Source organism: Dermacentor andersoni, chromosome 5 (assembly GCF_023375885.2).
Source record: "Dermacentor andersoni chromosome 5, qqDerAnde1_hic_scaffold, whole genome shotgun sequence".
NCBI classification, from domain to species: domain Eukaryota; kingdom Metazoa; phylum Arthropoda; class Arachnida; order Ixodida; family Ixodidae; genus Dermacentor; species Dermacentor andersoni.
In genome coordinates this window covers 94,152,223-94,168,120 of record NC_092818.1, presented here as the reverse complement: position 1 = coordinate 94,168,120, position 15,898 = coordinate 94,152,223, and the positions used below count along the sequence as shown (strand labels likewise).

The window sequence follows — 15,898 nt, the reverse complement described above, 5'->3', positions numbered from 1 at the left end:
ACGTTGCAATCTCGGAGGCTGTATTTCTTGAAGCGGGGCACGCTACGCACCATAACGCACGAGTCAATTTACACAAAAAAAGGGAAGCAAATTTTGTTCTACAATAGCTGCAATGTACAGGATTAGCCACATCTATGGCGGTTGTTTTCGGCGTCTGCAATCACGTCTGCAGTAAACAAAAGCACGGCCTTTGAGATTTAGACCGGAATTGTCAGTGGCGCGAGCCATAGAGATTGAGAAACTCCATGGCACGAGCTGCGTTCCTGCTACACATGAAGGAAGGAAAACCATGCTAACCATGCTCCATGCTCCTACGTTATCATGAGAAGTATTAGCCGACCCTGTGTGGTAGGTAACACTTAAAGAAATAAAATCGACCAAAAGAAATTAATACATTATATCGACTACGTTACTTTCAGCAACGCGATCGTTCTACCACTGGTTCTACCATAAAGTTTTCTATAATAATTATTGTATGAAACTTTGTGGCTTCTACCACTTTCAGCCATTGCCGTTGGCGGCTTTTGGCGATTGACGGAAATAATTAGTGACGACATGTCCGGTTCAGAACAGAAACTGGCTTGAGAGACTAGCCAACACATTCCGGTAGAGGGTCGCTACCGCGGCCGATAGAGGATTGATCGTGCCGACGCGCAACGAGCTTCCTGCCGGAACGTTGTTAACGCACATTGTTTCTACTGCAGCAAGGTAACACTTTCAAGTTTGTGTGCGCCATTGGATCTAAGGTGTCATGGATGGGATATTTGGAAGCGATGATTCAAGAGAAGCATCGAGCGCAGGTAGGTCGACCGTTTGTCACGAGGCGCGTTTGCTGCACGGCAGTTGTGCCACTTTCAGTATAAACATTGGCGCACTCTCTTCTTTAACGTGACCGTTTGCATTAGGACCTAAATTTCCCCCTGTATGTTGAGTGCTACATTCATGGTTAAATAGCCGGACACTTCACTTTGGACTCACTTTCGTGATGTTTTGTTTCGTGTTCATTCAGCACCTTGTGCTCCTTTGACAACCACAATCAAACCTGGGGGCAGGCTGAATATGCTCATGCCAATTTTCGCAGGCTCCAGGAGCGCCTCACCGGCCTCCAGTGAGGGATCACAGACTCCTGGGCAACATTCCGAGGACGGTGAACAAAGCCAGCATTCCGACGCCGAAGAGCGCTCGGAGAAAAGCTACCACTCATCACCGCCGAGGAGTCCCGCGTCCGGTGACGAGTCAGGCTACGAGGACAAGGGTGAAGAAGCTTCGGGCGACGAGCGTCAGGAGTCCGGGGACGAGCGTCAGGAGTCGGGGGACGAACGTCAGGAGTCGGGGGACGAGCGCCGGGAGTCTGGCGACGAAGGCTCGGACGAATCCCGTCATGTGGACGACCACTCCGGTGACGAAGAGGCACCGGCCAGGACTCCTGCGCGATCAGAGCGCCGGAGCGATGCCTCCGACAACGAGGGCTCCGGCAGCGAGGTACACCGCTCTGACGAAGAGGACCGCCGCTCCGATGAGGAGGAACACCACTCTGACGAAGAAAATCGCCGCTCTGACGACGAGGACCGTCGGTCCGACGACGAAGAGCGCCGCTCAGAGGTGGCTGCAGAGCGGTCGGAAGCCTCCGGGGACGAAGGCAGCGCGAACGAAGCGAGCGCTAACGAAGGAGAAGCCAGCGCTAACGAGCGAGAAGCCAGCGCAAACGAGGCGAGTGGAGATGAAGCCAGCCGGGGCGAGGCAAGCGGAGATGAGGCCAGCCGAGGCGAGGCAAGCGGGGATGAGGCCAGCCGGGGTGAGGCAAGCGGGGATGAGGCCAGCCGGGCCGAGGCCAGCGGGGATGAGGGTTCGGTTCATTCCAACGAAGGCGAAGCTCGGGCAGCGTCAGGTAAGTAATGCAGCTCCTCAAATCAAAGCTGTGTCGCTATCAAAGCTCTGTTCACCCAACGAGCCGGCAACAGGTATAATTAAGCTGAATGAATAAGACAATATAGATTTGTCCAGAATGCAATTCATGTCATAAAACTTGGCCATTATTAACCACTGCAGGCACAGTATAGGTTATCAATCATGACTAATGACCACACACTTCCAACTTATTTTAACATTACGTGTGATAGCTACTAGCTGGGGACGATAATGACGATGAGGCTGTTGGGTAGCTTGTGCTAATTTAAACGATGTTTGTTGATTCATTACATCACTTTATACATAATGAAGTGATCAACAGCGGTTGAACAGTCAACATATTAGGCTGGAGCCTTGTGTTTCAATGAGGGAACTTTCCTCTAGTGAAGACAACTTCCCTTGTTGAACCATTGTTGATCACATCATGTTCCCATCTTCCTCTGAACATCTGCCTTGTTTGCACAATGTTGGGATGTAATCTGTAAATTTTGTCTGCACACCATTTGCTTTGTGCTGCAGCCTTGTTCAAAGTGTAATGTATGACCCAAGAGGGCAATACTTTGAAGTTTGTGGCCTTTTAGCTCATGTTGTCCAAAAATATTCTAACAGCACGACCACTGGATAAAAAGAAAGGTGCGGCCTGCCACCTCAGGTGGGCTGCAATGGGAACGAACGGGACAGTGCTAGTTGTCCCGAATGAACAGTGCTAGCTGTCCGAGATGGGACGCGTCGGTTGATGGCGTTCTTGGCACATTTTCTGTGCCAATCTCAGACAATAGTCCTCGACTGGTGACGCCGTGGTGGATGACACCGTTTTCGATGCACGCGACAGACTGCACTTCTCTTTTCTTTTAATTCAGCGGCCGTTGTAACAACAAGGGAAAACAAAACCAAAAAAAGTATGGACTAGGTTCAACTGCAACTGATGATTGCCAGTGTTATTGCTCTGCTGTCTCTGTATTGTGACTGACTGCATACAAGTAAGGGATTAACAAAATGTTAACTGGACAATTTCAGTCAAAACATGAAAAATGCAAAATCTTTTTTTAATACAGATTTTGTGTGTGTTTAAAGTTCAATTTATTTTTATCTAATAACAGTGTATTGCATGTTGGAAATTCCAGTTGACCAATGGTGCCTAGCGTTGAACTCATTCTGGCAAGATTATGTTCTGTTAATCTGAGGTTTTCTTCTCAGGTTTCGTTTGTGAATGATAGTGCACACGTGTGTGCTTCAGCGAAAGACAGGACTGTTAACCACTTACTGCACATGTGTGCTGGTTAGCAAAATTTTAAATTAATATTAATTTAATTAAATTATGGGATTTTACGTGCCAAAACCACGATCTGATTATGAGCACGCCGTAGTGTGGGACTCTGGAAATTTGGACCACCTGGGTTTCCTTAACATGCACCTAAATCTGAATACACAGGTGTCTTCATATTTCGCCCCTATCCAAATGCGGCCGCTGCGGCCGGGATTCGATCCCGCGACCACATGCTTAGCAGCCCAACACCATAGCCTCTAAAGCAACCACAGTGGGCTGGCAAAATTTTCCACTCACCACTGTAGAGTTTTCTTTCCTCCAGTGTTTAAACGTGAGCAATTGCTTCGCTCTGTTTCCTTGAGCCAGATTCATCAAATGCAAGCACTCAGAGCATGGTTAGGTTATGCGCCACTTGTGTGCTGTGTTTTCACATTTGTGAAATGCTGCAGTCTGATGCTCGGCGCCATTACTTGCGAACAGGTTCCGACTCGGATGCTGAAAGCACCATAGGACGCAAGCGCCAGCGTTCAGGTGGCAGTGAAGCTGCGTCTGGTGCCTCTGCTGCAGAAGGTGAGAATGAAGCCCGAAGCCCCATGGTGCTTTTGCTCTTTCTAAGTATTGCTAAATAGTTAGATTAAGTGCAGCAATACTGCAAGTTAATGAAAATGCTTTAAGCATTTAGTAATACTCTCAATCAGTGAGTTTGTCAATGTTTTCAATAACCTAATAAAAACTAAAGGCACCTCATATAGGGCATGCTCCAATTCTGGCCAGCATTGGAGACAGTCTACGTTGACACAAGGAGACAGCCACCATCTTGTTTGGACAGCAACATAGCCTACATCGTTTTTGACCTCGATGCTGTCTTTGAGAGTCTATCTTGTTTGCCGGTGCCGTCATTACGGAATATCACATAAGATGGCTGCGGTCTGCTTAGCTGTCTACAACAAATATTGGAACAGAGCCATGCATTGATACATTCTATTGGTACTGTAATTCACTGCAGTGTAAATATACAGAGGGCACGCTAACACATGAATCACCATGTTGGTATCCATATGTCGCCGTGAAAAAGACAAGTCCACTTGTCGAAATGTTGGCTCCTGCTTTTACCTTGTTCTCGTTTTGCTAATCATGTTGGTATACGTGTGGCAGCCTGCGGACAGCAGTGGCTTGTGATGAAATTGTGATGATGATGCCTGCCCTGTGGTGAACGTACGAAAACTTCGCACGAGCTCCATCATACTGCACAAAGACATGTTTTTTCTAGAAGTGCTCTTAACAGCTGACGCTGTAATCTTTCAATCTTGCGTTTGATGTGGGCAGGTTCAGACGATGAAGCAGTACCAGGCCGAAAGAGGGCACGGATCTCAAGCACTGAAGACAAGGCCGAAGAGGCTGAGGTGGAGGCCCTCTTTGGTGAAGACCTGGATGATTTGAGCTCAGATGAGGAGGGTGCTGCCAAGAAGAAAGGTGGCGAGACACCAGTCAAGCGCATGGGCAGTGATGAGGAACAGGAGCCTGAGGAGAAGCGAGCTGAACAACCTGAGGTGCGTTGATAATGGGGTGCATTAGTGAACAGTGGTTCCCCATAATCCATTGTTGCTTTAAAGAAGGGCCTAGCATAAGAATCGCTGCTGCGAAAGTTGGTTATGTCACGATGGGTCCATACTAGTTCTCAAGTGTGACAGAGCATGCAGAAGTAGACAGAGCAGGACATACAATGAAACAGCTGAAATTTAATGCCTGTACTCTAAGTGCTCCGACTTGCAATAACACTAATGTGTGCTTTTATACTTCATGTTTGCTTGAAATGTTTCCCAATACTTTCATGAAAGCAAAGTCAAGTTTCTGTCCACGCTGCAAGACAATGCTGTTAACTTCTTAAAGGAATGCAAAAAGGCAAGCAACTGAACCAAGCTAGATGGACAGGGCACTGTGTTGAAAAATTTTTTTTCTTTTCTTTGGTCATAAATATGTGGCTTATTAGGGGATAAAACAAGGTTCAGACTTCCTCTTTTCTGCTGGAATCTGGTGCCAGGGATGTCACCATGACATCGGTGGTTTTAGTGTGATACTGTCATATGTCCAACTCCTTTATGTCCAGTGGATGCAAGGTTTAGTTTTGAAATGCAGTGATATATGATCTCTCTTTTAATGAGCAATTAACTAGCCGTGGCACTACCATAGCAAGTGACGTCACCACCTGTCTTTCACTTATATCTAGCTTTATTGCATGCCTGGCCTCATGAGTATAATTACCAACCCATGGGCGGTATACAGAGGCTTGGTGTGCATATTGGTTTTTACCAAAAAGTTTGGAAATGTTCACTTGTCTTTTGCCTCCTCTCGATTCCACAAATCCTTAATCTAGAGGAAACTTAAAACCTCTTGGTGAAGCCCAAATGTCGTGTTTGCATCCCTGAAATGGCACCTTTGCATTGCTCAAAGTATTGTTCTGAATTACCCATATTTCGTGTTCGCCACCCAAGTCCAGGTGCTATGACGCATGTCTGCACCCCCTCAGCAAGTTTGGTGGGGCCATTGACCCCATTTGGAGCATGCCTATGATCTACAGTCACTTTTAAGTTTGGAACTGAAGGTAGTGCAAAAAGAGACCCATTCAGAAGGAGGGTACCTAGACTGCCCTTGGTCCTTCGTACCCTTCTTTGAGAATGCGTCTTCTTTCTTTCCCACTACCTTCTGTTCCAAGTATGTCTAACACACTAGGCCATGAAAAAGTTCTCTTAAGCTGTTTTCAGTTTCGCTAACAATGCACCATTGCATGCCTCTGGCCCATTTGTGTTGACGACGATCTTCTCGCAGGGTGAGGAAGAGGAGGTGCCAGTGCCAGAGACGCGTATAGATGTGGAAATCCCGCGCATTTTGACCAACCTCGGAAGTGAGGTCCACTTTGTCAAGCTGCCAAATTTCCTCAGTGTTGACACCAGGTTAGTTTGCCATGTGCACCGATGGTCACATTCATTGAGCGACTTCCTTAACTAGCATGGCCAATCTAGAATAGGGCATCTGCTGTTAAGTCTCATTTCTCGTTTCTTTGTGGCATCACATCCCATTATAATAGTAATTTTTTCTTAATTTCCTGAGAGATAGAAAGTCCCCCCTCGCGTTATATTCGTGTTCGCGTTGTTTGCTTACAAATGCACCTGCGATGAGGAGGTGGTTACCTAAAGAGGGGGAGGGAATTTCACGTTCGTAATATACCAGTAGGTAATAAAAACAGACTTCAAGATTAATTACCCATGTCCCCGAGCTGTGTTCAGGGACCGGGTAATTGTAATTAAATTGTGTCAGTTTGTGATTAAAGGTAGAGTTGAAATTTGGCGCTTGTATGCGGGGCATCTTAACTTTTCATTTTTTCTGTGCTAGCAAAGAAACGAACCCACACCAACTTGCCCAGGTTTCAGTAACACCTTCATAGATCTTCACATATATTTGAGCAAAGTACTTAATTAGTGTGAGGAGGGTATTCGCATTTCATTTTCTTCATCTGTACATATCATCACAGCCGCGACTTCTTTGTCATCGTAGCACGGTATCTTTGAGAATAAGGAAGTTTTTCAGAAGTGGTAGAAGTGCTGGGTAAATGATGCGAGAGCGGAAGCAGGTAACAGGAGAGAGCGTCGGCGTCTTGGTGCTTCTTTCCAGACCTGTACTCCTGTAAGCGAATCACCCAGTGCCCAAGACGACCTCTCCTCGCTGTGTAAATACAGGCAAAATACAGGCAACGACTGGCATAGGCAATGACTCGCTTACGAGAAGTATGGTCACGCTGTAATAAAACAATGCCTATGTCATGACCGCTAGTGTCGGTGTGGACGATGGTAGGTGCGGCCGTGTTAAAATGGCATAATACCGGCTCGGACGTGAGTGCTCGCTTTAGAGTCTGAAAAGCTGCTTCGCAGGGCTCTGTTGGTGGAGGAGATGCAAGCATTGCGATGTTGCGTATAAAACAGCGGAAAAAGGAGGCGAGGCCAAGAAAACTGTGCAAGTCTTTTTGACGTTTTCGCCCAGGAAAGTTGAGGACTGCGACAATCTTCTCTGGGTCCGGTCGAATCCCTTCTTTTCTAACTAAGTGTCCCAGAACCTTGATGGTCTTGCTTGCGAAGTGGCATTTTTTGTGTGTTTTCAGCTGCAGTCCAGCCTTGGCAAGACAGGTTAAAACTTCATCAAGGCACTCGAGATGTTGTGAAAATATTGAAGAAAATACAACTATATCGTCAAGTTAGCATAGGCAGGTCTTCCATTTGAGACCGCATAAGACACTGTCTATAATGCACTCGAATGTGGCAGGCGCCTTGCAGAGTCCGAATGGCATCACATTGAATTCGTAGAGCCCATCCGGGGTGGCCTGTTTTCTTCCTTGTCTATGGCCACTCACCAACTTTCGCCCTTGATGCATCTTTCTTCTCGGCCCCTGTCTCATTGGCAATGCCTTTTTCTGAACAATTTGTTTCCCGACTCGCTTACTGCCGCTACCTCGCCTGCATTAACACCGACATCTCCCAAGATGCTCGCAAGCGCCGCTACAGCTCCACTCGCCACAGTGTGATTTCCTGCCCTGGCAACAAAGTACTACTCCGGACACCTGCGTGTGTGCCCGGTTTATGTGACAAATCTCACAGTCGTTTTCTTAGGCCCTACCAGATTCTTGAACGAACTTCGCCTGTTAATTACCGCATTTCGCCTCTTTGTGCTCTCTCTGACCGTCGTCATCGTGGGACCGAGATTGTGTACGTGTCTCGTTTGAAACCTTATGTACGGTGCGTTTTGTAGCACACTTCTGCGGCCAGGCTGGCCGCTTGTGCTAGAGGGATAAATTAGTGTGAGCAAAGTATTCGCATCTCATCTTCCTCATCTCTACATATCATCATTGTACTGTACATATCATCATCACAGCAGCGACTTCTTTGTCGCCATAGCGTGGAACCTTCAAGATAAAAAATTTCTCAGAACATATATATATGTTGTAGATGAGCTAGCAACCAACAACGTTATTGGCTTGTAAGTTTATTACCTTCCTCCGAATGGCTACTTTCACTGTCAGGTTATTGGTACAGCTGGTGCAAATGCATTGTGCTCTCTAGCTTCGCTTTGTACGGTGACTGTGACAGTACAAATATATAGTGTAAAATGATACTTTGTCATTCCTGCACTGGATAGTCGAACAGTTTCCACTTATCTAAAATCTATCTAGAAACCGTGTAGCGTGCACAATGTGTGCGGTAAACTTAGTATGTCATTCATTGAGTGTGCCCGCACACTCTTTGCAGCCACGAAAGCTATACTAAGATCTGCTTTAAATTCATGTTTCAAGCTGCAACGTGTTATTGGACCTTGGGGCAGTTATACTAGCACTTTGCACTCATCAGAGGCACTAATATTATTTCTCCGGCACACTGACCTAAACTCAACGCTCTAGTTGCCTGTTGCCATGTATATGTGCACCACGTGTGCCATGTATGTGTGGGTCCTTTCGTGCCACCTGCAGTAGCATGCTGTGCATATGGCTAGGCAAACATCTCCAGTGCCTGTTATACAACATCTCTCTCTCTCTGTGCAGGCCTTATGATCCTCAGTGGTACGAGGATGAAGTGGATGAAGATGAAGTGCTTGACGAAGAAGGTAGAGCACGACTCAAACTAAAGGTGTGTGGACTATGCATCTGTAGACTTGGCGGTGGTTAGCTCAGTTTATCTTTGCGTTCTCCTGAGAAGCAAACTAGCAGCCCTGTTCATGTTGCTCGATGCTTTGCTTCGGCCATGTGGCATTGTGCGCAGGTTGAAAACACAGTCCGATGGCGCTACGTCTATGACAAGATGGGTAATCCAGTGCGGCAGAGCAATGCCCGGGTAATCAAGTGGTCAGATGGGAGGTGAGAACTCGTATAGCATGTTTTTTTATGTCTGTGCACTATTGAAGGACGTCATTTTCATTGAGGTATTGGTATGTGCAAGTTAATCTTCAGATTTATTTATTTATTTCTACATGTATTAACTGGAGAAGCAATAAATTACTGGCATGCTTAAAAGGACGCTTTAGCTTGATAGCTCCTATCTAAATACATGTGAATGGCAAAATCTATTTTCTTGGCAGCCACTGTACCGATTTTGATGAGGTTTACAACGTTAACATCTAGTGACCATAGGAAGCAGATATTTATGTGGGTCGTGATGTTTTAAACAAAAATTGTTGAATATTGCTAAATCGAAATAAAAAAGCTCAAGTACCAATCATAAATGATGATACCGCAGTTCTGTGAATTGTGCCTATCTAATTGTGCCATCTAAAGCAGAAAAAAACTGATGCATTAGACACCTCTCTGAAATATGCCAGTAATGCGTGAGTACAGTGGAATCATGTTGATACGATCTTCACGGGAACCACGAAATAATATGCATCATCCGAAAATCGTATTATCCAAAGCAAGCTCAAAAAAGCATGGAAATAGGCGTACTCGTTGATAAACTCAACAGCAAAGGTTCACTTGGCGTCGAGTGATACTTCCCCACATAACACATTATGTGGAGCAGCATCACTCAGCCACGCAAACCACAGCCAATGCACTTTTATTCAGCATCGTTGAAATAGCCCGTCAGTCTGCGCTGAACTTTCTTCTTTTCAATGTCTGCACAAAAGTTATACTGGAAGCCATAAAAAGAAGCCGCATTTTCCTCACTGAACTCATCGGTGGTGTGCCACCAGTCAGTTAGGTCACACTGCCGCAGCGGCGCTTTATTGCCAGTGGTGCACCACTGGCGGTAAATTTTGACCAGGTGGGGTTCTCTAACATGCACCCAATGCAGGGTACGCAGGCGTTTCTGCATTTCGCCCCCATCGAAATGCAGCTGCTCCGGCCAGGATTCGATTCCGTGACCTCGTGCTTAGCAGTGCAGTTGCCACTAAGCAACCACTCTGGGCATTGTTTTGTTCACTCGTCTTGAATTGGTTACACAGTACTAAATAAAGGTCCCTGAACACTCTTGCGGGCTGGAAATTGCTTTGAAATGACACAGGATTCAATAATGAGGGGGGGGGGGGGGAGAGAATGTCAATGACATAAATGTGTAACCAATTCAAGAGGAGCGAACAAAACAATCATTGTGCATTAGGGTTTGCATGGACTGTTCCAGCTTTCAGTTCATTTAGTTGGCGGCACTTCCAATGGTGGCGCAGTGGCTGTGTTGAATTCAACTGCAGAGTACAGCATCACAGGTTCAATACCGAGGCCGATTCCCATGGGGGCTGAATGCAACAGCACTTGAGGACTGTACCTAAGTGTTCAAGCAATTACAAGACAGTGAAAATTAGTAAACTGGAGTCCTCTACCTTATTAACTCTAATGCAGCTTTGGTTCATTAAGCTCTGGCCCTAATCCTCTATATTAGCATGCACGGAGTGTAATTCTATTGATTTTTCTTTTTGCGTGCCTCTATGTCGTGCTGTTCTCCGACAGCTTTTCAGAACAGTGCCCTTCTTCTATGCAGCATGTCGCTACACCTGGGTTCGGAGATCTTTGACGTGCACAAGCAGTCGCTGATGCAAGGTGACCACAACCACTTGTTCATCCGGCAAGGCACCGGTCTACAGGGACAGGCTGTCTTCCGCACAAAGCTCAGTTTCAGGCAAGTGACTGGTGGTTGTATGTTCTCTCCATCTAAAATGTCCTCAAAAAGGAACAGTTTGTCAAACACAGGTGACCTCATCGTTACTAGCAATGCGCCACTTTGTCAGTTTGCCTCACGAGCCCCTAGCTTCCCTCTCCCGCACTGTAATGACCGCACAAGTTCTTCAGGTGGGGCAGCTTTCGCACTGCAAGGGACTTAAAATAGGCTACAGGCAGTGCTAGTAAACTAAACAGCCTCAGCTATAGCGAAACTACGATTTCTTCAGGACTGTCCACTCCTAGCGGGAACAACTCATTAATATCAAGCTGCCATAAGCAAAAAATTTGGTGTAAAGGCCTGCAGATTATTAATTCATAAATAGGTACAGTTAAACCTCGATATAATGAAGTAGGTAAAATTGCCACTTTGCTTTGTTATATCGAAATTTCATTGTATAGAAATTTAACCTTTTATGCAAGTCGATTTTTCTTACACAAAAAGGGGCCATAGAACTTTCCGAATTATCGAGTAGTAAAAAAAAGCACATTTAATGAGAAAACTATTAATTCTGATGAATTTTGGCGTCGGCAACGAATGATATGGTTTTGTGCCACGCCAATGATATCTTCACATCGGCAGTACGAATTAAGCGAAGGCAGCCACACTTTCTGGTGCACTCCGGCCCCATGGCTGATACCGTCGCCCACATTGGGGTGACGCTATCGGGAAAAGAGCTGGCAGTGGGGAGCGAATGCTTCGTCTGCCTCTCGTTCCAATGGGTCACCGAAACTCGAGATTATGCAACCTCCAATAATAAATGCGTGGGAAGACAGCTTACATGATGCCACGCTGTCTTGGCATGCACGGCAGATTACCTCTCAAGCAGGGTGCACAGCTGGGTATGCACTCAGCCGCGCTTACAGTCATGCGCATCCACGACCAAGACACATGCCAGAAATCTCAATGCACGCCAACTTAACCGTTCCTCGTGCTCGCTCCCCTCCCCATCTTTCCCTTTGCTCGCACAGGAAGGTGGCACTCGTGAAGCCACCATCTTTCTTGTCTCACCATCGCACACAAAGTGCACGGGGGCGCGATAGGATCTTATTGCACTTGGACTTTATAGAGAACATAATGCGGCTCCACTTTGGCAGTCACTCTTGCCGCACCGCACACTATTTTAGAGGTGTATTTACAAGCAGCCATTTGTAATTCAATCATTTCACCATGTGCGTCCGTGGAAGTTTCCATTTATTGTCTTGGCATTCCATTGCGGCAGAAGCGAAATTTCGTTATATTGAAATTGCATACAAGCATACTTTCTTATATTGAGGTTCTAGATGCATGTTCTATGGACAAGAGGTTATGAAATGTTGAATACTTCAGTATATAGAGAATCTTATACTGAAGGTCGTTATATCGAGGTTTAACTCTATTTGCATCAGGAGCTTTATTGGCTACCTTTTTACTTCAGAATAAAAGAAATTCAACATATATTCAATGTAACGTAACTAACATTTCCTTCAATCTGAGATAAAAAGCAGAACAATGTGTTGTCCGAAAGGTGAGATTGCCCTGTACATTGCTCAGTCTCATTGGTATGATCAAGTTGTAGCAGAGCTTGACGGCAGGTTAGCACATTATTTACTGGAAAGTGGGTTATGCAAGAACAAAGAAATTCGCCGTGGTAGTGCCTGATTTGAGCTTTTTGCTCCTGATGATTTTTCTTCCCCCATTACTTCAGCCATGTGGAACGAACCATTCAGAGTACCTAAGCAGCAATGATTTGTGCTCATAAATGTTGCGGATCTCTCTTCTCCATTTCAGTGTTGTTGTTTGTTTTTGAGGACATAATGTCAGTGTCATCAGAAACTTTGCAGTGTGGGTTGGTCTGGCCAGCACATGAATTTAATGTCACGTGGTGTGTTGGCGTAGGAATGTGCTTTTTTAATTATGCCGGTTAATATGAAAAACTGGTCTATTCAGACTTTGCGCCTAGCCCTGTAAACACTCGCAACATAGTGATATAAGCCATTTGCTTGTACACTGTTTAAATTGAACAGGTGTCATGATTACCACTGATTGCAATGGTGATTAAATATGTGGCACTGTGTAGCATATGAAAAAAAAAGAAATACAGAAGTATGCAAGCATACATCACTGTGTGTAGCCTTACACAAAAGCCATGCAGCAAGATGTGCTAAAACAAGCTCTCCATTTGCAGGCCCCACTCAACAGACAGCTTCACCCATCGCAAGATGACCTTGTCGCTCGCTGGCCGCAGCCAAAAGACACAGAAGATTCGAGTGCTGCCCCAGGTTGGGCAGGACCCAGAGGCACACCGCAGCGAAATGATAAAGGTTTGTCTTGCATTTCTTTTTGGCACAGAAATCATGACTCTTCCCAGGCTGTGGACAAGCTTCTTTTGTCCAACCATGCTGTCTGGAGAATTTCTCAGTGAAGAGGGTTCAGAAGTTCTAAACAAAACTGTTGTAACCGCGACTTCCTCAACCCTTTTCCACCCCTCTTTTCTCATCCCTCTTCAATAGTTCAGTTTCCAAAACATAAAAATAATTGTTATAAACGGAACTATGCATTGGTTCTAAAGCCCAGCTTGCTGCCCCTACATGACAGTTGTCATGAATTCTTGACAGCACCTTCAGAGTGAGAGAGTGCGTGCATGCAGCAATACAGTAGAAGCACATTTTTCAAGGGACTGCAGAAAAAACACTACAGTGAGGAAGGCTGCACATCGCCACGGCAACATCAGAAACAGCTGTGAATGGATGCCGGTACAGTTAAAGACATCTCAGCACTTGTGCTGCGACTAGAGATGATGCATGCGTGTATAATTAAGGTTCCGTGACAGTGGCCCTGTCCACTTGGAACACGCTTCATCGCAACATTTTGCATGTGCTTGACCACATAACATGGCTCTATTGCAGCGAAGCCGAGCCGACTAAAGAGAACCAGTGATTGTGCACGCTCGCCGGTCCCAAAATAAAAGTTGCTGTGCGCTCAGTTCCCAGTAGGTTTTAAGCATTGCACACTTCTTCGGATGCTTTGCCAACTTCGCTGTGCACGTTTCTTCCACGCTTTCTCCCCATATGCATGTGCAACCTCGGTCGCTTGTTGCAACATGCAAGAGAAAATTTGCCCCTGCACCGCTAAGTTTACGTGATGCAGGGGAGTGTTACAGAATGGCAATGTAACGAAGGGGAACATAATATACAGGAGTCAGTGGGATTCAGGTCAGGATCGCGAAAACGCACTGTAGCTGCCGAGGAAACAACAGCAAGGAATGTATCAACGAGGTTCCACTGTACTATAAAGAAAAGTGCACGTGATGCCAAGCTCATACCACATTCATGATGAGTATTATTTGTGCCTATTGCACACGTTGCCATGGTCTGCCAACATGAATTCCATACTGAAAACAGTGCCTAAACATCCGTCCATGTGGAAGCTAACTAACTAGCGCCGGTCAACATGTTACTGAATTCCAGGCTTCATGGGAGCCAGCTCTCCAGCAGACCGCAGTCAGTTCAAACAAACATCAGTAACTACGCAACCTATTCCACCATGTAGCTTGTGGCAACTTCCACACTTATGCGAGCCTGCCATATGATGCACACAAGCTGGTATACCTTATTGCTGGCTCCAAACACGTACTGATGCAATTCACGTTTGCGCAGAAAGAGGAAGATAAGCTGCGAGCATCCATCCGACGAGAAAGCAAGCAGCGGCGGCTACGCGAGAAGTCCCATTCACGTGGCCTCAGCTCGGCGTATCTGGAGGCCGACGAGGATGATGCAGCCATTTCCCTGTCGGCCATCAAGAACAAATACCGGCGGGGAGGGGCTGCCCTTAAGGGTAAGTGTGACACTATTCTGCTGCTTACCACAAGATTGTGGGTTAGAGTCCCATGCATGAAGACCGCATTCTAATAGAGGCAGGATGCAAGAACCGTGACAGTACAGTACAGTGACATTTGAGCTTGTGTCAACAGTCGAGGCTGTCAAAGTTAACGCGGAGCCGTCGTCTAATATACGGCAGTTTGATAGCTTAGACATCAGTTTGAGGCCATAAAACCAATCAGTAATTTTCAGCACAACCATTTTAAGATGGCCATGAAGTAGACACGACTGTCTCCAATTCTGCATTTATAGCATAAACTGTACCACAAATTGCTCGATCCAGTTAATACGGATGCTATCAGGAACCCCACAGGTTCCTTAATGGCACCCTAAAGAGAAAAATTATTTTAGCTGTATTTGTAAATTACCCATCTATGATACCATACTCTTGCCGTGAGAAGTCGCTTGGTAAACCAGAAAAAAATGCATAAACGGAAGAATGGTGGTGTTGTGCACCAGCTCACCGCGACATTGTGAATTTTGACTGCATCTGCTCAGGCATAGTTAAATTTTTATTGCTTATCATGTACTACATAGTATTCTAAAAGAGCCAAAGAGTTAATGCGAAATATTTTCATAACTTTTACTCTGCCACAATGCACCTAAGCTAAAAAAAAAAAAAAAAGACTTTGAGATCTGTGACTTCACACTGGTGTACCAACACTTGGGTTTAGGTGCAAAGTTAAAGAAATGTATGTGGACCTGGTTGTTTTCTTTGTTTTATGTTGTTGTTTATTATGTAGAATTGCCGTATTTACTCGCGTAATGATCGCACCCCTGAATTTTGTCATCAAAATTCAATTTTTTAATTTTCCATGTAATGATCACACCCCGAACTTGCCGCAGCGATATGTCGTGTGCCAAGTCTAGCTAATGATGATCGCGCTTACCATGCTACGCGAATGACTCTTCAAGACAAACCAAACGGTCTGCACGCACCAAACATTCTTGAGCAGATGCTCCATTTCATTCCTTTCATCACTTTCTGCACTTCCATGACAAAAAAAAAAAGAAACTACAACCACACTTGCCTTTATTATGTGTAGGCTTTATAATGGTTGTGGTCAACAACAACAACAACAAAAAAAGGCGCCTTTCGATTCTTCTCGTCTGCACTTGTGGGCACGGAACAAATTGTGAGCGGAAACTCTAGTAGCCACGTTTACACCGATACATTA

The 15,898-nt window shown here is 45.6% G+C and overlaps 1 protein-coding gene across 1 annotated transcript in view; it reads left to right on the top strand.

Moving 5' to 3' along the window:
- Positions 1-607: 607 nt before the first annotated feature.
- Positions 608-15,898, top strand: part of Atu (Another transcription unit) — a 23,632-nt gene continuing 8,341 nt past the window's right edge. Inside the window, exons 1-10 of the mRNA XM_050178214.3 lie at positions 608-800; positions 1,082-1,888; positions 3,656-3,745; positions 4,502-4,725; positions 6,002-6,126; positions 8,760-8,844; positions 8,977-9,071; positions 10,684-10,821; positions 13,028-13,163; positions 14,499-14,676. Coding sequence (XP_050034171.1) covers positions 752-800; positions 1,082-1,888; positions 3,656-3,745; positions 4,502-4,725; positions 6,002-6,126; positions 8,760-8,844; positions 8,977-9,071; positions 10,684-10,821; positions 13,028-13,163; positions 14,499-14,676 — 1,927 coding nt within the window. The 5' untranslated portion in view covers positions 608-751. The remainder of the gene's footprint in view (positions 801-1,081; positions 1,889-3,655; positions 3,746-4,501; positions 4,726-6,001; positions 6,127-8,759; positions 8,845-8,976; positions 9,072-10,683; positions 10,822-13,027; positions 13,164-14,498; positions 14,677-15,898) is intronic.